Consider the following 24897-nt stretch of genomic DNA (forward strand, 5'->3'; position numbering starts at 1 on the left):
TAAGAAAATACAAAAGACCAGCTCTTGAATATGAAAAATCTCCACTCTACTTGGATTTATCCACGTGTGATATGTAGAAACAGAGGTATACAGTTGAACCCCTTTTTAAGAGACACGTACTGGGGAGCAGTTTGTCTCTTATACAAGATGTCTCTTATAAGCAGAGAACCATATTTCCACTAACTAAACAACCCCTAGTGTAATGTGGGCACCATACAACTAAAATAAGCTCAAAAGAACGCTACAGCATGTTGCAACAGATTCATTCTAATTTATGTTTGGCCCCCAGAATTTATGAAAACAGTTCCAAATCTTTGTTTGCTTCATGACTGTATTTACACTGTTTTTTACATTTGATTCTACAAGCTTTCTTTCCTTTCACTGTTTGTGGAAGATGAATCGTAGACGTTGAGTTCACAAGCCTGATGAATAGCCGGAGCGCACAGCTTCTTCTGCTGTGTGCTCAGGCTATTCATTACGCTTGCAGGACTCAACATCTGCGATGCTTCTTGATTGGGAGCTACGCGAGTGGGAGAGCCCGCATGTGCAGTCGCGCTCCAATGGATGGCAGTAAGCTTCAACCACTTCTGTAAGTTGCATTTCCATTGGCAGGGCTTCCCATCGTTTGCTGAAGTCATAATAAATAGCGACTGCAGGCGTCTGTCGTCCACCTGTGTTTCCACAATGGAAGCAACTGCAATTAGTGACTGGTGGCACTGCATCTGAAGTTAAAATGTCTGTTACAGGCGAGATTATTGATTAAAGTTCAAGGATGACTTGACACGTATAACCAACTGTCTTCTACATTCGATGTCTGTTATAAAAGAGGTCAATTTAATGGGAAAGATAGGGCAGCCATTCATGTGGGTGAATAGTGCCTCTTATACCCATTTGTCTCTTACATCCATGTCTCTTATAATGAGGTTCAACTGTATACAACTTTGCTGTAAAAATGTACCACCCCCCTAGCCCCCCGAGATCGCTGTAGAACCACGAGAAATGAGACCCAGGCGAAAGATTGCCGGCCAAGTCAGTCAGTCCCTTTTTTCCTGACATCCCTACCCACCCTGCCTCCCAAAAAATGACATTTGGCAGCATAATTATCCTTCCAAGAATCCCAAACACCCTCACTCACATCGTTTCATTATAATATGGCAATCAAATGTCCCCACTTTTCCGGGAGAAATATACTAATGAACATTCAATTTCATCAGTAACACGCTCGCATACAGACCTTTTTGCTAAGGTCAGATCTTGTTTGAGGTGCAACTCCGGTTTCCTAACTTCACCCAATTTCCTTAGCATTCACACGCAGTGCAGAAAACCACACAAGGTACTCGCCGTGACAGTTAAAGTAGAATCTTTATTTTCCAGCAGCCCCATACACCAACTGCTCTACAGTACAGCTAGGTTTGCACAACGATGCTGCGATCACAAACAGTCAGTGCACATCAGTCTGCCAACCTATGAGCTGCCTGGACAGAGAGAGGGGTGATTACACTCATATTTACAGGGGACCAGAACCTTGGTATCAAGTGCATGCAACCAGCGGTAACACTGAATAGTACCGTTCACTCCCGGCTTTGGCGGGGAGAGAGATATCTTGCGTATGCCACAGTGACGCCTGCTCATTCTATTCCACATGCACAACAAGCACCTTAAGTAGGTACACACAAGAAGACATGTACAACTTGGATTGTTTTTTTTTCTTCTTTCTTTCTCATTCCTGCTGTAGGGGCTGCTAGCCTTTGCACAACGACACGCTAAAGCCTGCTGAAAGTGCGCCACTAGGAAATGCATCACGCACGTGACTGGGTAAATAGGTCCACCGGTGGCACTATTAAATAAAAAGCCGCCGGGCATGCGTGGAGAAATGCGTGACTAGAGGATTAACCTGCAAAGGAAAGTGGTGCCCGAGCCACACCGTGCAAATATGGGCAAGCCTGTAAAAATAATAAAAAAATAAAAATTACCCGCCACCTCTGTTCTTTATAATTATCAAAGAAATAAATATGCAGCGGGCCTTTAATTAAACTCTGCCTTGAACTAGGTGTTTTAACGTACGATAAATTCCCTTTCAGAATACAGTCGACCCCCATTAACCGACACCAATTAGTTGAACTTTCCGTTGATTCAGTCAGACTGAGATGCCCTGGCAAACGCACATAGACTGTATGGAAGAAACAAATCTTATTTGAAATGTGGATGCACACTGCAACGGTCAGTTCAAAGAGCAACCAACTTGTTGAGCATGTTCCTATTGATGGTAGCAGCACTAAAAACCAGAACTTTGCAAACCGGAGAGATTGAGCAGACAGCCCCATCACTTGGCTTTCTCAGCCATCCAACTTCGGGTTCTGGTGACAGACATCTCTTCCGCTTTTTGTATCAGCCTTTTGTTTCAGTGTTGAGAGCGAAGCGACATTTAGACATATATAAGTGCTGTTAGCAGCATTTTTGAGTGAATCGAGCTTCAAGAGTGAGAAGCAACGAAATATAACAGGCTACGTCAAGCGGTTTTAAAAGGGTTTCAATTTGTTAATTTGACCTTCCGGATGATTTAAGCACATTTTGAAGAGTACCGCAGGTTGGTTTAATGGGAGTCGACTGTACTCAAACAACAGATAACAACAGGTTTGCTTACAAACAGTGCAAGGGTCAAATGAAGGTCATCTGAAAATGCTGCTCAGCGCTGTTAGTGCTATGCTGATGCCATGGGACATACCAAGCACAGAAAAACAAAGAACATGCAAGCTGCTTTGGAACAAAGACTGCCTAGTAGTTTGCAGCCTCTCAAGTACACCATACATGGTCAAGACTTTTGATCGATGTGAACAAGTTCGACAAGGGGTTACTTTGGAGCCGTCTTGTAAGGTGTACAGGTACGACAGAGCAGAGATCAAACATGAAACTGTGAATTCACTGGAGAATACGCACCCCTCGAAAATATTGCACACCTTTAAATATGCCTCATGATGCCACCACATGAAGCCGAAACAGGTGGTAGTAAAAATATGTGGCAATTGTCATTCCTGTACTCATGCGAAAAGCACTGTACACAGAGCGTATAATGTTCACATCCAATATATGACAAACTTCTTCAGTTCTGGAGGGGACCACAAAATAGTCTGGACAACAGAACAGCCTTAAAGAATTGAGCCCCCCGAAAGCCCTGATATGTTACAGCAATTTATATTAAAACGACCAAATTATGGAATAGATCTAAAAGTCCACTACTGTGTATGTGGGGAAACGTTGTCTGCTGCTAATAATTCCAAAGGAAATGACAGTTACTTCGTTGCCCCCCTTTGTGCTACAGTCAGTTTTTCTTATGAAGCTTACCTGCATTTCAATTAATAAAAAGCAAAGTACAGGTAGCAGCCAACAGTAAGAAGTGTAGTAAAAAAAGTGGGAACGGCTACTCAGCCACCCGCTAAAAATTATTTACTGTGTCTAAATACACAACATCGCTAACAACTACATTGCTTTTTTCATAAAACTTTGTTAAAATATATTTATATATATTTTCCCAACAATGGTTTTTGCTTCCTGGTAGTACGTTGCACAGTTCACATTTACAAAACAGTACGCAAAAAAAAAAAAAGAAAATGCATGATTTTCTGGCTACTAGCATAAAGTTTGTAAAATTCCAAATGGAAGCATGGCAGGCTTTACCAAGTACAAGGGTAAGAAACCAAACAAGGCAAGTTGAGCAGCAAGCGCTCACCAGCAGGGATTTAGACAGACTATTTCGGAACATGTAAATGTGCGCAAGAAGTGTACGAGCCTGCACTCCAGGGTAATTCAACACACGATCCAACAAAACGTGCAAATAAAAAAACAGGCAGAGTGGTAAAATTTGGGCAGACAGGTGATCCTCTTACCTTCACCAGAATGATCCATAAACATGCAAGCACCTGCAAAAATTACACAGTAGCCACTAAAGAAGGCTCCATTACTTTAGGTTCATGTAAGCACAGCTGCAATAAATGCAAAGGAAAGTTTGACATCCACCTGAATGCAGCCAAACGGCTACAAAGGAAAGCTACACAGCTTTCTCAAACTGCGCAGTTGAAGAAAAATTCGTCCTGGTCCAGGATTCGAACCCGGGACCACCGCTTAACCTGGACCAGGACGAATTTTTCTTCAACTGCGCAGTTTCTGAGAAAGCTGTATAGCTTTCCTTTGTAGCCGTATGGCTGCATTAGGTGGATGTCAAACTTTCCTTCGCAGAAACTTACTCCACCTTGGGGATTTCCCCTTGTTGTATTAACAGCTGCAATAAATACGCAAATACAGGCTCAGAAAATATGTACACACCACTTTAATTACAGAAACATGCTCTCTCTGCTTCCCTGCCAACCAATTGGTGTCTTAAATCGACACCAATTAAAAAAAAAAAGTCTCCACTATGACTACTTGTTCAATGTGTTTAGCAACAAATCTGCACCCTGTCAAAACTGAAACCCTTGCAACTGAAAAGGAAAAAAAAATGTCAGCACACGATGAGGAGTAACAAACAAAAAGGAAAGCACATGGTGGGGTTTTTTTGGCAAGACAACTGAGCGAATGTGAAGAACACAACCAGACGCCGTAGAGGACAGCTCCCCACTGCAGCCTTCGACCCCGGAATGTAGGAGAGGGCAGCGGCCCCCGGTAACCGCTGTCGTGGCCCCCCCAGTGGCGGCGGCGGGCAGAAGCGTCAGACGTAGCTGGAGGAGGAGTTGCGGCTGCCCGTGGCCCGGCCCACGATCTCCAGGATGTAGAGGAAGAGGAGGACGATGTCCATGTAGAGCGTCAGGGCGGCAAAGATGTACTCCTCGGGCGTGATGCTGAACCGGTGGCCGCCCCCAACCAGGAGCTGCGTGTCGAAGACCAGGTACTGCGGAGGAGGCAAAAAGGCCACTTATTAAAGGGGCCATGCAGACAAAACGCAAGTTTGGTCCATTAGAACGATTGCCTCGTTAGAATCATGCAGACGCCACTTTTAACATAAACTTCACTCAAATAATCTACATAATTAGGAAGAAAGGGAAAGGCCATGCAACCCACTAGCTCATTTCCCGCAACAAAACCTATGACGTCATACGCGCCAGCTCTGCGATTGGCTGAGGCCGGCAAAAGCAAACGCAAATTAGAGCTTATAAGCTTGCCGAACGAGCTGTTTGTTCTTAAATTTAGGGTACATTCTTTTTACAGCCATAAGAATGATGGCATAAACAGTGGATGTTACGAAAGCACACGTAAGCATATAAGTACCAATGTGTACTGCTGTTGGTACTGTGCGCACTATGCTTGTTTAGCTGCACAGCACTGCGGCTTTTTGGGGTTGTCTCAGACGACACTGGCCGATTGGCGTAAGCGACGGCCTCTTATGGGACCATATTTGTCGAGCGAGCACCATGCTTCACGAGATGATTATTTTCTCCCGGAACAAAAACAAGCCAGGTACAAATACGGTCAAACACAAAGCAAAGGCAGGAAACGGCCCACTGCAGTGTAATGGTGCCATCTAGGTTGACTAACGGTAAACAAGTTTCCGCTTCACACCAAGTTTAGCTTGAAGACCCCTTCTTATGTCACTGCAGACGTTGCCAAAACACACGATTTGGTGGGACAATAAAAATTTTAACTTAAATTGATTAATTTCTCAGTGAATAAAGCATCGTTCATTGCTGTACAAGTGCTGGGGGCCCTAAAAAACACAAAATCCTTCGAATAAAACAAACTTGTATTTTCTCTGCATGGCCCCTTTAAAGGGCAACACTGGGAACCAACTGAGGTGATGGCACTGGGGCTCTTCCATCTACATTCTCGAACTCGCCGCAAATAGTTTGCCGGTAATCAGAGGATTCCTTACGCCGTAGAAATATATGCGAAAAATGAGTACTGGATTGCTTCTCGGGGAATCCTAGGGAAGTCCAAGAATGATAATCGAGGAGCCCTCTAGCACTTCTCAGTCATACTGCATTAAATGGATGACAACAAAGTGCTCCATGTTGGCGAAGTGGTCAGTCCACATCAGCAGCTCAATATCACAGACACTTTCTTCAAAAAAAAAAAAAAAAAAAAAAGCCGTTCCACTCAATGTGAATGCTGTCAGAAGTGCAGAGCAGTGATTCGCCATGACGGGCTGCAGCGCCATTATCCGCTCACTGCTACCACCCAATGCTATCCAAATTTCCCGCCTTCGCAGTGCTCACAGTGCTCACGCGCCCCCTGCTTGAAACTGCGCCAGCGAGAGTTCTGTTCTTTTTGTGCTTGCTTTTCCTCCCGCACGTGCCGGTGTTGCACTGCCACTTTTTTTCGCTTACTATCGTAAAAACCAACCCAACGAGCGTTCCTAACTAAATGAACGTGAGCGGTACGGGTTTATTATATTTTGCCTCAAATGTACCTACAGTTTTCTTTGCGCTAAAAAACGGGGACATGTATGACAGGCGCCAGCGGTTCACGAGTTTCTAACGCTTATGTCAATATAAACCTCTTGGCTTTCGAAGCCTCTGGGTTACGCCGCGACGACAGAACACCGAGTGGCTCTACTTGGTTCCAGCGAGCGAGCTAAAGTGCTCTGCACTTAAAATGACCACGCACTTGCTTGCACGCTTTCGACAGTCGCACCCCACTTCCCAACAGTGGATGAGCAGGAAATTATAAGCGTTGTTAAGAGTGGCACAACTCCTGAAAGTATGTGAGTAATAGACATGCTCATCACTCATGCTGAATGTGCTGCTACATTTTTATTTCACAGTTCGGGACATCATAAATGCCCTTCTGCAGTATATTGCGGCAATGTACAGTTCCTATCAGTGGCATCACTGCTACTGCTATGTACAATCGGACTTTCTTGCGCGTTCTGTCAATCAGAACAAGGCTAGAACATCAAGCAAGAACTGCATTACATGAAGCAGTGCAAGACAGACGTGGAAAGATGGAGGTGAAACTTGGTACGGGCCCAAAACGAAGGTCAGGCACATACTTCTGGCAACTGCATTCAATTAAGTGGTAACTGGCTCAAAGCTGCACTGCAGCCACAGCAGCTACTCACTCATCGCAGTGCATTTCAGAGCAGCTATGAAGGACCCTTGACCCATTGGTTTAGAATGTCTGTAACAAAATATGCCTGGCAAATGCCATGAAATGTACCAGGTTGAAACCCACTCGCACGTAATAAAAGTAAGAGAAAAACTCTTGAACCTGAAATGTGTCATCCCTGTACTTATCATCCAACACTGCACTAATCACATGTACTTCACTCTCCTGGCCAGAAACCAATGAGTACTTGAACTGGTGTTGGCAGATGTTCACTCGTGCAAGTAACACCGCCAAACGTCTGCTTCATGTCACGTACCATATAAACAATGCAGAGGCATAGCCGCACAGGCCCAACAGGTTGCCCACAATTGAAAGACAGGGAGGGGAAGATGGAAGAGATGAGAACAGTGGAGCAGAAGGCCAGAGATAAAATCCCGCGAAACAACCACGTCAAATGCAGTTCAAGTCATGCAAAAGGGAAGGGTGCTAAGTCAGGCATCCGCATGGCCAAGGGAAGATAGCCGGTAAGCACCCGCTACTTCTACTGTGCATGTGCTGAGTAGGAGGAGGCCAGTCAACAAACAAGAGAAAGCCGAGGCAAGCAGCCACAGCCACAGATTCAGGTGAGGCAAAGATAGCACTGCAGAAAGTGCAAAAAGCTGAGAAGCCATCGGGCGTCACACAAAGAGCACTAACCCGAGGTTCAGTCTCTGTTGGCGTAGCCAACAATCTGCAGGATCATGAGGAACAAGTTGATGATGTCCACGTAGAGGCTTAGTGCTGCAAAGATGTACTCCTCTGGGGACAGGGCGTATTTATGGTTGCCACCAAGCATCATCTGTGTGTCGAACACTAGGTACTAAAAGGGGCACGGATGGGGGAAAGAAAACAGGGAGCGGGATTTTGGAGGAAAGGGGGAGGGGAAGAAAAAAGAATGAGTCATTGCTTGTTCACCAATAATTACCACGAAAGAAATTTTCCTCATTTAAAACTGAAGCCAATGAGCACAAAATGGTAAGTTATAAATACCTATGGTGCAATTTCAGGCAACTCTTCGGCAGTGATTAATGTAACCTAGCTAAGCATAGCACGTAGATACTACAGCTAATCTGGCATGCATTGATTTTAATATTGAAGTCTCTTACAGCACCACGATTCTGTGATGTCAAGCATGGAAATTGCATAGATTGGTCTTGCTTACTTCAACAAACCTTGAATAAACATGGCTTGGGGAAATATCAGGCAGCATCTAGCAAACAATGTATGCCTCTTTAGTTCTGCCCTGGACTTCGCATCTACATTCCACACACCAATGAACATAGTTAGTTCTGTTAAAATTACATTTATCTCCTGTGGTGCATTGTTTGGCTTAGCTCAAGTCATGTACTTGGCGATGACCAAAAAAGAAAAAAGTAAAGCTGCACAGTTTTGGAAATCAATGCTAAATGTGAGCCTAGAATCATCGTCATCATCATCATCAGCCTATCTACGCTCACTGCAGGGCAAAGGCCTCTCCCGTGGATCTCCAATTATCCCCGCAAACTTCTTGACTTCATCTGCCCATCTAACTTTCTGCGGCCCCCTTCCAAGCTTGCCTTCTCTAGGGATCCACTCTGTTACCCTTAATGACCAATGGCTGTTTTGCCTTTGCATTACACGCCCTCCCCACACCCATTTCTTCTTAATTTCTACTAATATGTCCTTAACACACGTTTGTTCCCTGACCAACTCCACTTTCTTTTTGTCCCTTAATGTTGCACCTATCATCTTCCGTTCCATTGCTCGCTGAGTCGTCGTCGCTTATGTACTAGAATATGTACTTTGAAATGGAAGAAGACTGAAGAAGCACAGGTTAATATTTTCTTTTCTAACTTACCACTGAGAAGAGAAGTGCTCCGATGCAAGCGTACACAAGACGAACAATCTGTGGACGGTAGAAAAGAAGTAAAAGGGTTTTGTGAGCGAACTGCCACAGGAAATATGCAGGCTTGGGAAAAAGAATGAGTCTGGACTCACATCTCCCTTGATGAAGATCAGGGCGAATCCAAAGCACATGAAGACCAGGGCACAGACAAACAGGATGCCAGACATTGCCGTGAAGTCCCACTGAAATGGGGGAGAGGGGGAAGGGAGACCACCACCATGAAAAATCAAAGCCGTAAGCAAAGAGCTAATCACAAGCACTTTCTACAAATGGCAATTTCTCTTGTGCATACCTTCGTTTGGAATGCGAACAGGGTCAGTCCAAGGCATACAACCTGTCAAGGTAAGATAAAAGTTTTGTCATTGACCAAAAGTAACGAGTACAAAATGTGTCCACACACAGTCTTTCTAAACGACAAGACATCAACATTTGTGCATTCACAAAATAAAGTTGGCAGGCTTTCCTCTTTTTTTTTTTTTTTAAGTATACAGGACAACAACACAAACTGGCACCGACCAAGAATGTTTATAAAATCTAAAAAAGACATTTTGGCTCCCGTACGGGTGGCTTACTCACAACTTTGTTCGCGATGTGAACAAGGCACCAGTACAGGAGCCGAAACGCCTTTTTTGGATTTTATAAACATTCTTGGTTGGTGCCAGTTTGTAGTGTTGCAATGTGTTTTCCCGATCAGACGGGCTTCCGTCCAACCCTCGATTTTAAAAAGAATACAGGAACAAGTCATGCTGGCTAAAAATTTTGGGGATGCTTAAAAATTTCAAACAATGTGAAGGCGAATGGAAGCCTTTTTGGAACCTCCGTTGATGTGCTGTTGAACTTGCCGTTGAACTCTTACGTAACTCTCGTCCGGCCGCTGCCCCAGCTTCGTTCACAGCCGCTTCTTCCTGACTTACGAGTGGCATTTTGAGCTGCTCTAGCCTCTTCCACTGAAGAGTACTTCCTCAATCTTCACCTCTTGCAAATAAAGCCTGGTACGTTGCCACCCATAACAATGTAGAATGAAGCTCTAAGCTGACATGGCGACATCTACAAGGCATCCCTAGAACATTCTACAGTCTGTCATGGTTTCCCAGTACCCTCCTCCTGCACTGCTGTTGCCCTTTCCCGGAGCATGCTCAAATTTTCTGTGCAATTTTGTGTACTTCACAATGATTTTCTGCACTTCATGGTTCCAGAGCTGGCACTCTAATGTATTTTAACTTAAAAGCACTTAAATGGCCGGAATGTTTTGGAAAAAAAGACAGAATGAAGTCCTCCTTTCTCCACGTATGCTGGCTAAAACACAGAATTAGTACCACTAATTGAGGGAAACAGAACCCAACAAACGGGCCAAACTCAAACAAGCAATCTATGAAGCAAGCAAGCACACATCGCCTGGAATGTTCACTTCAATTTGTGGGCCCACTTACCGTACAAATGGTGACAGCAATCATCACTTCCTTCACTTCATAGAAACTGGGGGGAAAAAAGGGAAGAAAGGGAAGTCAGAAAATGAGAATGCATTAGCTAGAGCAGCAAATGCAATTGGTGCAGCAGTAACATCCTAAGACAATAAATACAGCAAAAGCACATGAAATATAGCAACAATATGCCATGCTCAAAGAGCATGCACAAGATACTGACAAGTTATCGACAAGATATTTTTGCGTCACGTGGGGACAAATTGGTGCCTCTGTTAATGTCAAACTGCCAGATTTCTTCCAGGGAACCTACCCAAGATTGCGCATTTTGAAATGGAGGTAGGGCTTCACTGCGTGGTGTTGGCACTACGCGTGCTAACATTTTTTCATATTTGACAAACTGTTTCGCGCAAAGCAACGCTTTTTTCAAGGATGCATTTTTTAAATGTTTTCCTGCAAAATGTATATTCGAAATTGTTTCTACTACCAGTGGTTTGTCATACAGAACTCCTTTTTTATCATTTTCTACGACAACTTGACAAAAGTTTTGATTTTGATTATTTTTTTGCAGCTATGATGTATGAAAACATATTAAAAACTGGTGTATTTGGAAAGGGCATTAAATCATCTTCATTTAATGTTGCTGCAATCAGTGCCTGACCAAAATGTTTAGCATAAAAAAAATGTCTCCGTTGACCCCTAAAAATCGGTCAATTTCCCGTGGCATACCTGCCAACCTGGCGACTTGGAAATTCGTAAAACCCACGGTCCGGGGGAGCGACAAGGAGGATGTTTTAATGCATATTCCCTTTTTTTTTCGACAATCAAAATATTTTCCGTAAAATTTCGGGCAAGATTCGTAAAACCGTAAGACTGGTCGAAATTCGTACATTTTACGGAAAATTCGGAAGAGTTGGCAGGTATGCCGTGGTAACAAAAGAGTTGAAGGCCAACTGCACTCAAATTTTTCGTGGTTAAAATTTGATCTAAATAAATTTTATATGCTCTAAAAAACACCATGGCGAAGGCTTAAAGCGATAATCTGCGCGCTAGATTTTACGCGCTCGCGCGTTCACGCGCTGCCTCGCACCGGCCGGAGACGGCGCGCCTGGCGATGCGCGTCGCGTTCTCGAAGATCTGGCTTTGCCAGATATTTCGCGCGCTTTCCTGCGCGCCTACCGGCTGGCACCAATCAGAGCCGCCGCTCGACGCGCTTGCGTTTCCCGGGCCGGGCGGGTGGGGCGGCCGCGGGTGAATCCACCGGTGGCTGCAGCCGACAACGTCGCTGCTTCAAAGTTCCCGTCTCCTCGTTGTGATAAATCGGCGTAGTTGCTTCGTTAGCCGCAAAGGTTTATTGGGTGTATGCGCTTCCTCCGTGTCGCACGAGCAAAATACACCATCGGCGAATAACAACGCACGCGAACAAACTTCGTCGCCCATCAGCCGGAGGCCATCTTGGCTTTCCGCCGTCGTGTGTGCCTAGCGACGCGGCGATGCTGTTGTGTTTTAGTCCGAAGCTGGCGTTAAAGGTAATGTTGCTCTGCTGTAAGACGAAAAGCCGACGTTTGTTTGTGTGTTACGATGACAGTGTAACAGAGTTGGGAGCTGTACAGTTGGGCCATATCGACAAGGCGGTCCCGTCAAGCGCGGGGCGGAGCATGCTCACGCGCCTCCGTCGCCTCCGTGTGGTTGCGTGCCCTCACCCTCGTCAAGCGCTTGGGCGCGTAGACACGAGAACGCGTGTGGAATCGAGCGCGCGGGCGCGTGCGTGTGGTTACCGCTTAAGCCTGATACCCACATAGCACAATGACTGCAAGCGTTCAAAGTATACGTAGAAGATGACGTTTGCGACTGGCGGTGAGTCACCAAAACAAGTTCCGAGTGACCAGTCATGGAGAAGAGGAACCTGCCCCAAAGCACTCGCACTTCTACGGCGACTGGCACACTGCACTGGTGAACACAAGGATGCGTTCACCCGGGATTTCTCTGCTACATCGTTGCGCTGTACCGCCGTCGGCATCACATATTTTTAAAACTAACTGCATAGCAGCAATATCCGCAATTTTCTATGCAATAAAAGAGACTAGAAGCTTACAAATTATATACGCACGAGTTAGCAAAACTTTTGTTTTACCTGAAAATAATGTTTACTCATAAAAACAGCGTGAAACGTGCACTTGCTTCGACATTTATCCTTCTTATTCCATCTGCCACAGAAAAAAGAAGGGATATTTTTTAAGTCCTTGACCCCTTGGACTTCCGCAAGAAATGTGTGCTGTATTTGGGCTGGCCCAATCGTTCACCTCCACCCATTAGACATCTACAAATCTTTGACGAACTAACTATAGTTGGGCGGCTTTTTCCTCACTCGCCAAGTGAACCAAAATCAGCCTTGCTGATTGCACAAAGATCAGCCGTCTTCTTAGCAAAGTGCGAAAGCTAACGAAGCTGCTCCTCTCCTAAACGATGAACTACATTAATTTTTCAATCGAAAAATGACGTAGTTAGTTTCACAGAGAGTTAGACTCAGTCAGCCTGAAACAAATTCTATCAACTGCGTCCCTGGTGAAAGCAGCAAGCAGTGGCCGACGGGAAACCTTTTTCGTGTTTTAGCTTTTAGTGCATCATCTAGCTGTGGAAGATGAAATACGGATTCAAAACGATTTTACCCTTTGAAGTGCAGTGATGTGAAGGTTACTACCTAGATGGATATTGTCTGCCCGTAAAAACACAGTAAAAACAGTTTGCGATTGACCGCCACCTGTCCCCCTAAAAAATGCGAGATGAAAGCCAAAGTGACGGTAACCAAATCTGCTTTTCGATATCATATGACAAAGAACTTTGGAAATGTAAACCCGGTGTTTCACTCGCAATGCCAAGGATTGCTATTCCAGCAGATATTCTGGTGCAAGAATAACTGCCAGATGGTCTATTTCAGCCCAGTTGATAACGACGCAATATCAGAATTGCGTCTAACTCCCTTAGCCTCAGCAAACTGTTAGTCTGCCGGATGGTCCATTTCAGCTCAGTTTATAGCAACGCGATATTGGAATTGCACCCAACTTCATTGACCTTACAAGTGTTAGTGAAAGTTATTCTCTGGAAATAGCAGTGTGAAACGTGACGCTACCACATGCCTTGGAGGCTGCTGTGAGCCCCCGTTACCAGCGCTCCCATTTCTTTCCATTACCTATGTGCGGCCTTTTTATTTTTTTCCAGTTACGATTCCGAAAACAGAAATCTTCACGAGCAATTTGCATCACGTGCATTCCTGTTTGAAACACAGAGTTTTGGGGTTCTCACTCTTTTTATGTGTACTACTATTAGATGAATGTGTTTTTACGTGGTCGAAAATTTGAGTGCAGCTGGCCTTTTGAGGGATTAATGAGCAACAACCACATCACGGTACTCCAAAATGTCTGTTCAATTACAATTTTAAACTCACCTTGAAACTGTGCCCAGTAGAACGCCTTCGCAAACCGTCTAAGAGGAAAAAAAGAGAAACCACATGAACATATTTTAGCCACACAAGCATTGCCCTATACCGTCACAATTTTATGCACACATTAACTGGCATGCCTAAAGCTACAACAAAGACAAAACCCAATTTCACTTGCGTCAAAAAATTAAGACTTTCATAGCTCCCTCTGTACTTGTTCTGTCGGAGAAGGCTGCCAATTTACTGGACATCAGAAAAGTTTACCTTGAACAATGTTTGCAAGTGATCTAGTTTGAGCTAACCACTTTTTTTTCACGCCTCGACTTTACGGCATACCAATTAAACAAACACGCTGCATCTGTTTGACTCATCAACTTAGGCTAGCTTAACTTGACGAGGTGTCGACTATAGATTTTATTACATGAGCAATAGAGCGGATGTGTCAGTAAAACCTTGATGGTGGTCGGTTTATCCTCGCATTGCTCTGTCATCAGAGGGACAATACGGGAGCAGAGAGAGACAGAGTGGAGATTGTGTGTGGAAAATTTTCAGGACACGACATTCTGTACCCAGATAGGTATGAGCCCGGCAATCTTTGTGTGCACCCAGTGCCATTATTGATTCACTTAGAAGACTCCTATTCTTTCGCACAACTGCCAAAGAAATGCTGTTGTTCAGCCTCAATTGCCTAGGGGCACAGTGTCGTGTTTTGGAGCGAGTGGCCTCGGTTAAGCCCCAGAAGTGATGATATTTCTTCCAAGACCTGTAAAGGAAAGTTTGACACCTACCTAAATGCAGCCATACCGCTACAAAGGAAAGCTATACAGCTTTCTCAGAAACTTCGCAGTTGAAGAAAAATTCGTCCTGGTCCAGGATTTTGCTTCAATGAATTTTTCTTCAACTACGAAGTTTCCGAGAGAGCTGTATAGCTTTCCTTTGCAGCGGTATGGCTGCATTTAGGTGGATGCCAATCTTTCCTTTACAGAAACTTACTCCACCTTGGGGATTTCCCCTAAATCTGGTCGGTCTTCCAAGACCTGTGCATTTCTTTTCACAGTAAAATAATTTCTTAGTGCACTTCTGCACATTCTTTTCATAAGTGAACGGTTCCATACCTCTTAGGTCGATTTAGGGGTATGGCGCAGCATATTAACACATTTCATTAACGTTCTGCATTGCATTCGAAGCGCCGGGCATGTACTTATCTTGGAATGAAACATTGCTTTCGGAACGCTGGCCATGTTGCCATGGAGACAAGTGATAGAGGACCAGCTGCTGCTGCTTCGACGAGTCTTTACCCTCCCGCAACTTTTAACACTGAGTGCAGCAAGTTTGGGCAGCAAAGGGGAAGGAATGGAAATGACCACGACGAAAAGCCGGTACTAGTAGGCAACAAAAGGAGCGACAGGTAGCCAATGCCGCAGCTAAGCCAACCAAACATGACTGCTAAGCCAACTAGAGTGCGAAGCGTGGTTAGTACAGAGTAAGAAGGGACATGCGAGAATCATCCCTTTATGGGCCTTCTGAAGCCGGTGCAAGGTGTGCACTTGGGTTGAGTTGAGCCTCAAGGGATAGAGACGAGAACGAGATGTTCACGAATTGTTAAAGATCCACCAAAAAATTTTCGAAGATTTTTTGCTTTTTTCATTGTTTTTTCCTTGCGATGAGGATGACCACACATTGCAGGTAGGAATACCTGATTGCTGGCCCTCTGTTGAGAGTATGTATCCTCCCACCACCCAGTGCTTTCTAACTAGCCCCACTAAGCCTAAAGCATTCGCCATGCCCTTTTCTTGGCCTGTGGCCATACCCCATTTCCACCAAGCCCGTCACTGCACAGTGGCATACTCACGAAGAGCAGCAGGAGAATCAGGTTGGCAGGGAATGATCGACGGACAGACTCACAACAGGCCAGCACAAGCATGAGAACAAACGTGATGACCCTGAAACAGAATGATCGTGTAAACACAGCACCCGTGAAACATGGTGTACAGCGTTGGTGACGGCATGTTTGGCACTTACATGGCAGATATGTATAGTCCTGGATGCTGCCGAGAGTACAACTGCACATTGGGCCTAAAAAGAGAAAAGAGAAAGAAAGTGAGTGAGTGAGTGAAAGTCTATTATTAACACAAGAAGGGTCCAGGGGCCGGAAGGGGGGTGATGGGGGAAAAGAAGAAGGGAGGGCTGGTTAAGAGGTGATGTTCACTTGAAGATCCTGGAGAGGAGTAATCAGTTCCTCAATGCACAGATAGGGGTGGTTGAGCGGGAGATTGCTTATCTGGCCGGATAAAAAGAAATTTGTGTGCGTTTTATCACCTCTTACATTCGACGCCGCTTTTAAGCTCTTTGTCTATCTCGTTTTTACTGGCGTATGAATACTTTCTTTTCTTCTATTTATTGCCAACTTCAATAAAATTTCATCCGTTGCTCGTCAGCGCTCGTGTCTGTTTGCCCTCTCTCCGTCCGAGTTGTTTCGCGCTGTTTTTTAAGGTGTCATGTATACCCAACTAGCCCAAAGTCAAGCTTTACTGTGGTAGACTCCGGCTTCACTACCTTTTAGCGAGGCCACTCTCGAGAGCAATGCACCCAAGCGCGGTGAGGAAATTGGGGAAGCCGAGTGTGAAGGGGGTACCTCGATTGGATTTGGTCAGGTGTTCAGCAGGATGGGGCGGAAGGATTGGTAAGCAGAGCAGCGCCAAATAAAGTGGGTCAGATTTGCTAGGGTAGCTGTGTTGCAATACGGGTAGTAGGGCGGAGGATCGCCTGTTGAGTGATGCCATTTGCGTGCAACGTGGGGTGTCAAAACAGCGTTCGCGCGAACTTCGTTAATAAAAACTTGTTAATGATGGGGCGTTATGCCTGAAACCTAGTGGAGTGGCAATGGCAAGGCGGTTGTGCCTAGCCTGGCGAGCGTGATCCTGTTGCCTAAGGGACAACAGGGGAACAGGGCCGTAACCCAGTGGAGGAGTTACTTGAAGACTCTCCCGTGCTGCGTCATGGGCAGCCTGGTCACTGGAACATTGAGACATGTGTCCTGGTATCAACGCAAAATGTACAGAGGTACCATTGCGAGCAAGCAGACTAATCATATGTTGAATCTGAGCCATTTGGGAGTCAGTCAGGAACGGAACGCAGGATGGTAATGGGACAGACGTCTCCGAGGACAAATGGTCAAGAGCTGCAAGGATGACATGTAGCTCAGTGTCCATTATAGTAAAAGTAAATGTTTGTTGAGTGCAAGTGCCATCTAAACTCGGTTAATCTGGACTCCGCCAAGCCAGTCCTATGCGGCTAGCAGACACGCTAGCATCTGTATAAATGTCTCATTCATCGGGGAGTTTAGCCGCCAGAGTGTGAGAAACAGCACAGTGGCTGTCACAAACTCGAGCGTACGACGTCTTAAAGTACCGTACAGGTTTTTCATATTATTGTACAGTGCCTAATTCTTGTTACAGTCGCCCGATTCATTCAGTTTCCGTTCTATTCGCCTCCGGGAAAACCCTGGAACTCTCTCGAACAAGGCGGCGGTAACTCCGCCCACTCGTCAGCTCGCCGGAAAGAAAATACAAAAAATAAAAGCTCCGGCGCTCAGCTTTCGCCGAAGCTTCAAGCGCTTTCGAGGGAGCGAGCGTAGCTTTGCCAGTGCTAAGGCGCGCCGATGATTCCAGAAGGGAGAAAGAGGGAACTTGTGCGCTCAACAGCAGCGGGCACATTGTGCGTTGTGCCCTCTCTCTCCGCGCCAGCGCAGTTATAAAAGGAAAATCCGCGCTGAAGCAAATTAGCTAGGTTTGGACGTCGTGATGTGACAACAGCTCCTGCCAGTTTGTGCACCACACCATCGGCGACCCATGCCCTGGAGGACTCCACCATACTACTGGGCCTCGAATCACCCTGATCGTCTCGGACGGCCTGGCCTACTAGAAGCCACGCTTCCCAGGTAGCCGAATCGCCTCCGACAGCGGTGCATCGTCCGGCCTGGTCAGTATATATTGTGAGACTTTGTTTCTCACATGCATCGAACGTTTTTTTGGGGGAAACTTTTCTACCTCGTAACATTTGTTGTTAGAGTTCCTTATTGTACATTTTGTATTTGTACTGTCTCTGGCAACTGTATCCGTTTTAAGTTACCTCTCGTTAACATTACTTGTCCTCGTGCTTGTACAGTGCTCGTGCCTGTTCAAATATAAGTCTTTCTGTTGTTAACTCGTTCAAGGCTCTGACTCATTATTACCGCTCTGGTCGGCGAAAGCCGCACATCAGACGGCCACCCCCTTTGTCACCTTTGCCCTGTAGATTCGATGGGGTTGTTTGCTCGCTTGAGTCGACTCCTCGTATCTTCTAACAGCACACCCAATTAAGGAAATGGTGACAGTGGTAAACTCTGGATCAGGATCTTGGGACGCCTATGCATTGCAGATTGTTAACCCCTAAGGGGCGTTCCCATGGGGGAGGTGGAGGCTGCGATAGGGCTGGGGAAAGCGCAGTTTGTGAGTTTCAGGCTCAAGGGCTGCCCTCTGCCGGGTCAAGGAACGGCGATCTTTGCGCAGTTGTTAAGTTTCTTCGAGGAGCAGTTCGAGTGGGGGTATCGCGGCTGAATGATTAAGGATCTGGTGTGGGTATGGTGCGGAAGGCCGGTAATGGTATGAAGAACAGCACGATAAAGAATGTGAAGACGTTGTTGGGCTTAGACAGGAGCGCCATAGTAAGTCGACTCATCACAACTGCTTGAGTAAGGGTAAGGCAGGCTGACTGGCATGCTCCGCCGTACTTGTTCGACATACGCGAAATTAGACCAAGCATGGGCTTCCAACTGCACTTAAGCTGGCTATATACAGTAATCTGTCTACAACAAAGATCTCTTCAACAAAAAAACATTGATTTGCAAGCTTCGACAGAACAATTAAAACGCAGGAGGGAGGACTATATACTAAAGTAAATGAACATCGCAGGCCTGAAAAGCTTCGCACGCGCGTCCAACGAAGAACTATGCAACTTAAAGGAGTACTGACACGAAATTTCAAAGCTGGGATAACTATGTAAAAGGCTTCCTTCGTATATGGTGAAATCTCCCAGCAAGTTTCAGCAGTAACTGTTCGGAACAGTTATACGGAACAGTTCCGTATAACATATTTTAAATAAATTTTAATTTTGCACGCACAAGAAAGCTCAGAATGGATACACTTTCGCAATCGGCATCAGCATGACGCCATCTACTCCTCCTGGCCCCTAACTGCCGACGTGAGGACTACCGTGATGTAGGCAACGCGCTGGCTGCGGTTGGCGCGCGCTGTCCTGCCGTGCGTATCACGTCACAGTTTTGGACTGAAGTCATGCTGCCTGGAGTGTGGAGATGGTGGAGACTACGGCCGGTCTGGGCACCCGCGCGAGCGCTCGCATGCACGTGTCTACACTGGCAGTGGTGCGCCGAGAACGGTGACGTCACGAGTGCCCTCCTGTCATGGCAGCCGCCTCAGTGCTCGTTTAGTCGGAGCTGAAACTGCATGAATAAATGAGGCTGTAAATAACTGTTTACACCGCTACCAACCGTCTAATGTGCCATTCTATGATTAGTGGGGTGGTAAACTCCCATAGCAGCGAAAAAAAAACTTTACACGAAAATTTCGTGTCAGTACTCCTTTAGGCCAACTGAAACTCTTGTCTCAAATGATACAGCATTTAAATTTGGGGGGCTTAAAGGAGCCATGAAGAGAAAATACAACTTCGTTTAATTTGAAAGAACTAGGATTCAGTATCTCACTCAGCTCCATTACAGCCACAAAAGATGTTTTTTTTAACGAAAAAAAGCAAGAAGTATTTAAAAACTTTCAAATTTTGCGCCACGGTGACGTGTTATGAGCAAGAATGACGTCATACGGGCCAACAATAAAACATAATTTTCAGTACGTTAACTGCACGTTAGCATTCAAGTGATGCGGTAAAATGGAACTAGAGGCCCCATTGCAGACGTCCAGTCATGTGTCGTCGCGACAGGTCAGTTAGGCGGCCGCCAATCGCACAAACAAGGTTCCGTGACGTCATAGAAAAGTTGCGGGAAATTGGCTAGGGGGTCGCGACTGCTTCACACGTTTTCTTTAATATCTCCGTTATTTGTTCGAAGATTGCGATGATATTGGTATCATTGTTATCGGGACTCAGCAGTCTTTCTAATAAACCCAACTTGTATTTTGTCTTCATGGCTCCTTTAATGCACCGAAGCTACACCTAGGTGATGAGGCACGCCGTAGTGGAGGGCTCCAGATTAATTTTAATCACCTGGGGATCTTTAACAAGTACTGAAATCTTGACTCATGGGCATTTTCGCTTTTCGCCGTCATCAGAAAAGCAGCCACCGTGGCTGGGATCGAACCCACGTCCTTGGGCTCGGCAGCACAACGCCTTAGCCACAGAGCCACCGCGGCCAGTTAAATGCTTTTGCAAATGAGTCTAGTACACACCTGTCTTGACAAACTGAGTGAGTGACGCAAAAAAGTGAAGAGGAAACAGACTTATACAGTACCCACAAAGAGTGACATGCCCTGGTACTTACTCAAAAATGAAGAGGGCGATAAATGCTGCCGTGATGGCCAGCTGCACCATAAGGATCCCATACACCTTGCGGATGAAGCCTGCAGAAGAAGGAGATGGCATTGAGAATTCAGTAAGTGATTCAGCGTTCTTAAACCACTAGCCACACATCATTTGCTTAACGCAACGTCAGTGCATTCTGTACATCCTGCATGGCTCCCCGAGAGCACCTTTGGTAAGTCCTGGAAAACACGTCAAAGGTGCATTTGGGGTACTAAAATTACAAAGTTTATTTAAATGCGAAGCGAGCAACCGTAAATGGGACACACATCACGTATGGTGAAAGTGAACTTTAAGTAGGAGGCAGTCATCTCACCGCTACCACCCAAAAGGTACTTCCTGACCAATTTTACTTTTCTGTCTGCACTTGGTTAAAGCAGTGCATTTGGCCATGATGGAAAACTCCTGTGAAGAGATGAATTCTTTTATCATGCTAAGCGTGCGTGTGTAACGTTACAGTGGCATATTATACTAATATGCCAAGGAAATATGCAGTCGCAGTGTAATTTAGCTGGATTGACAGATGTGTCATTGCACATGTGGTACTGGATGCCTCGCTGCCTGCCGCCCTGTACTGGTGGACTGTGCCTCTGACAAACTGCCTCTACAGCCTTTAGCCCAGGCAATAAACCAGTATTCCGGTGAACAAATTGAAAACTGAATTGAACTGCATCTCCATTCATTTCACAACCACAAATGAAAGCTGGTTCATTTCACTACTACCAACGATTCAGCTACTGGCATTGAAAATAGCCACCTCACTGTCTTCAAAGCAGTTCAGAAATTCTGCCTCTTGCTACATAGTTGCAGCTAACAAACAGCAGTTACACTGCACTTTTTATGTATTTTATTATGCAGGGCCATTAAGACATACACAAATAACATTGCTAAACCAAACTAAAAGGCTCGAAGTTGTGCCATAGCACTTGGTGAATAAACCTGTGAACAAGCTGATTGCACTGTCTAATTTGAAAACAAGCACTACAAAACCCATCTTCAATAGACTTTTGCGAGATAGAATTATGGAATGCCGTTGAGCAACATGCCAAGTGAAAACACAAGCCACTGCTCACTGGCCGTGCAAGGCAGACAGCCCTTGGCACAGGCTGGAGGGATGCAAGTGTATATCTGGCTCGACACACAACCGAATCCAATAAGACTACTATCAGCGGTAAAATGTTCAATGCTTATACAGTAATACCTTGTTAACTCGAACTCGCATATCTCGAAGAATCGGCTAAGTCGAAATTTTCCGCAGCATCAAACCATTTCCTATACGTCCCATGTATTTGCTGCAGAAGTATTTTTGGGCCAAACTACGGATATCTCGAAATCTTGACAGCGAGTGGAACGAAAATGTTGCCGCCGCCGACTGTTTCGCAAGATTCGTGCGATGCTGCTACACCTAAGTCCCTCGACTCTTTTCTCATTTAGCCGCGCCTACCACAAAGCCAATGTTTTCCCCAAACGTGAAGACTGAGCCAAAAGGCATATCAACTTCGTCAAGCAACCCTGTGGCACGTCATGTGATGGTAGAGAGATGCACAGAGGTACAGCGTACTAGAAGATAGAGGTGTGTTGTGGGGGGGAAAATCCAATGGGGAGTGCAGGTCCCTTTTGCTATGAAAAAAAAAATGTATGGAGCGCAGGCATTCCCCAAAGAACTGTTGTTGCAGCCAGCATTGCCTTTAAGTTTTTAAACCAAACTCAACAGTTAATAGAAGGGTTTTATAAACCATTATGCCATAAAATAAAAAATAAGACATATTTGAGGTAATAAATAAGGACTTATTTAACAAATTTAACAAACAAAACACTAGGCCCGAGTGCGACCACAAAGCAGACCGGCATTACGCAGTTCTGTTCTGCAATGTAACATTGCAGCGCCACAAAACCCAGCTGGTGAACGTCTATTGTATGTTTTTTTTCTCTTTCAAACCTTTATGAAAAGCAAGATTGGCTGCTGCTATTGAAGAGCTTGTAAGTAGCATTGCCTTTTTTGCGAAGAACTCGATATTTCATGGCAATTCGCGCAACTTTATCTCGAAAATCTGCTTAACTCAAAATATTTCCCTGTTTTTACTACTTAGAGTTAATGAAGTATTACAGTACAGTCGAACCTCGTCATAACGAACACTGATATAGCGAATTATCAGCTAGTGTCAACTAAATATGAACTTTGGTTGGTCACGGTTTATTTCAGTGACACTTATTTTTATAACGAAACAAAAACCGTCAGAACTGTGCACGATATCGGCTATAATAAAGAAACATTTTATTCACGCGAGGCTTTAAACTTGATAGCTAGTTTAAAAAAGCAAAACATAAAATAGAAGATAACTGTTTGTAAAACTACAAAAGTAGAAAAGGCCCTTTTGTGCGTGGACACTGTGGAAAACTTCATCTGGTACCACTGTTTAAAGCCAACAGGTAAAGATCACATCCTTCTTCGAATAAATTAGAACGCAGGCCTGTTCTGTCAAACGTACTTTGTTATGTTGCAATTCCACGATGCCATGTCCTGGTCTATTTAGTTTGAAATGCCAAAAGGAGGCAGCTAAGGCTTACCTAGTGTATAGCGGGTTCGAAGCCTACAACAATGCACCGATTAGTATCTAGGATTTTTGCATGAGCCAGATTGTCGATTTGTTAGAGCGAATTTTTACCTGTACTGTTACAACGAATATCTGATATACTGAACTAATTTACTGCCCCGACACTACTTTGTCATAACAAGGTTCGACTGTGCTTTCCCACCTGCACCAAAGTAACAGTTAGTTTGTCAAATACAGTACCAGTTAACTGACAGGTCAAAAAGTTGTTGGCCTTCTGGGCTCTGTTAAATTTTTGATAAAAAAGGGAGTTATTAGGTATGTATCTGTGTTACTAAAGAACAATTATATACAAAAAAGAAGAGAGCAATGCTTCAATTCACTGGTTTCTTGTCCAAGTGACTAATCATTAGTGCTATCAACGCAGCAGTCACGGTGGAGCTGTAAAGGAGCCATGAAGAGAAAACACAAGTTTGCTTCATTCAAAAGATTGCCTCGTTTACTGACACCACTTTTAATGTAAACTTCGCTCAAATAAACTACGTAACAAGGAAAAAAGGGAATGGCCATGCGACCCCCTAGCTCATTTCCCGCAACAGAAGCTATGATGTCATACCAGCCAGCTCTGCGATTGGCGGAGGGCAGCAAAAGCAAACGCAAATTAGGCAGATAAGCATGCGGAACAAGCTACCTATTTGCGCTTAAATTTAGGGCACATTCCTTTTAAAGCCACAAGAATGGTGGGACAAACAGTGGAAGATACGAAAGCACACGTAAACATAGAAGTACCGATGCGTACTGCTGTTGGTACTGCGCGCACTATGCTTTGTTTAGCTGCACAGGACTGCGGGGCTCTGGGGTTGTCTGACAACACTGGCCGATTGACGCAAGCAACGGTGTCTCACGTGATTATATTTGTCGAGCGAGCCCTATGTTTCACAAAACGATTATTTCCTCCCTGAACAAAAACAAGCCAGGTTTAAATATGGTCAAAAACAAATCCAAGGACGAAAACGGCTTGCCATGGTATGGTGGCGCCATCTAGGTTCACTAACGGGAAAAACATGGCTTTCCAATCGGCTGCAGAGCGGTCGGATCCCATGATGTCATCGCAGACCACGAAAACGCACAATTTAGCGGGAAAATCAAAATTTTAACTTACATAATTATTTCTCAGTAAAATAAAGCATCATTTGCACTCGGACAAGCGCTGGGTGCACTATAAAACACAAAATCTTTCGAATAACACAAACTTGTATTTTGTCTTCATGGCTCCTTTAAAGGGCCTCTGAAACCATAAACTCTTTAAGAACCTAGTAAATAAATGCAACCAGCCCTCAGAGGGAGTGGTCCTAAAATGCCCAAGCCCAATATTCATCATCATCATCAGCAGCAGCAGCCTATCGACGCCCACTGCAGGGCAAAGGCCTCTCCCATGGATCTCCATTTATCCCGGTCCTGTGCTAACTGCGACCGATTTGTCCCCACAAACTTTTGGATCTCATCTGCCCATCTAACTTTCCTGCTCATTACTAAAATAAATGTTTGTCTCTCTCTCTCTCTCTCTCTGCCACCCCCTGCCACGCTTGCCTCCTCTAGGGATCCACACTGTTACCCTTAATGACTAACGGTTAGCTTGCCTTCGCATTAGATGCCCTGCCCACACCCATTTCTTCTCCTTAATTTCTACTAATATGTCCTTAACGCGTTTGTTCCCTGACCCCCTCCGCTCTCTTCTTGTCCCTTATTGCTACACCTATCATCTTCCGTTCCATCACTCGCCGAGCCGTCCTCAATTTGAAGTTGAACCCTTTTAGTGAGCGTCCAAGTTTCAGCCCTGTGGGTAAGTACTGGTAAGATGTAGCTGTCATACACTTTCCTCTTCAGAAAAATATTACTGGCCTACAAACAGCCAGCATGACGTCACAGCAACAAAAC

At 45.1% G+C, this 24897-nt stretch overlaps 1 protein-coding gene across 5 annotated transcripts in view; it reads right to left on the reverse strand.

The window, feature by feature from the left end:
* Positions 1-1343: 1343 nt before the first annotated feature.
* Lfg (Glutamate NMDA receptor-associated protein 1 lifeguard) overlaps positions 1344-24897 on the reverse strand; it is a 63982-nt gene continuing 40428 nt past the window's right edge. For all 5 annotated transcript variants that reach the window (XM_077706637.1, XM_077706634.1, XM_077706633.1 and 2 more), the window contains 10 exons: positions 20370-20448; positions 15842-15895; positions 15672-15762; positions 13826-13863; positions 10390-10435; positions 9252-9293; positions 9052-9141; positions 8912-8959; positions 7732-7894; positions 1344-4882 (listed from right to left, as the gene is read on the reverse strand). In XM_077706637.1, coding sequence (XP_077562763.1) covers positions 7739-7894; positions 8912-8959; positions 9052-9141; positions 9252-9293; positions 10390-10435; positions 13826-13863; positions 15672-15762; positions 15842-15895; positions 20370-20448 — 644 coding nt within the window. In that variant the 3' untranslated portion in view covers positions 1344-4882; positions 7732-7738. The remainder of the gene's footprint in view (positions 4883-7731; positions 7895-8911; positions 8960-9051; positions 9142-9251; positions 9294-10389; positions 10436-13825; positions 13864-15671; positions 15763-15841; positions 15896-20369; positions 20449-24897) is intronic.

The sequence above is a fragment of the Haemaphysalis longicornis genome, unplaced genomic scaffold (genome assembly GCF_048455015.1).
Source record: "Haemaphysalis longicornis isolate Haplotype H1 unplaced genomic scaffold, Haemaphysalis longicornis Haplotype H1 scaffold_4, whole genome shotgun sequence".
NCBI lineage: Eukaryota > Metazoa > Arthropoda > Arachnida > Ixodida > Ixodidae > Haemaphysalis > Haemaphysalis longicornis.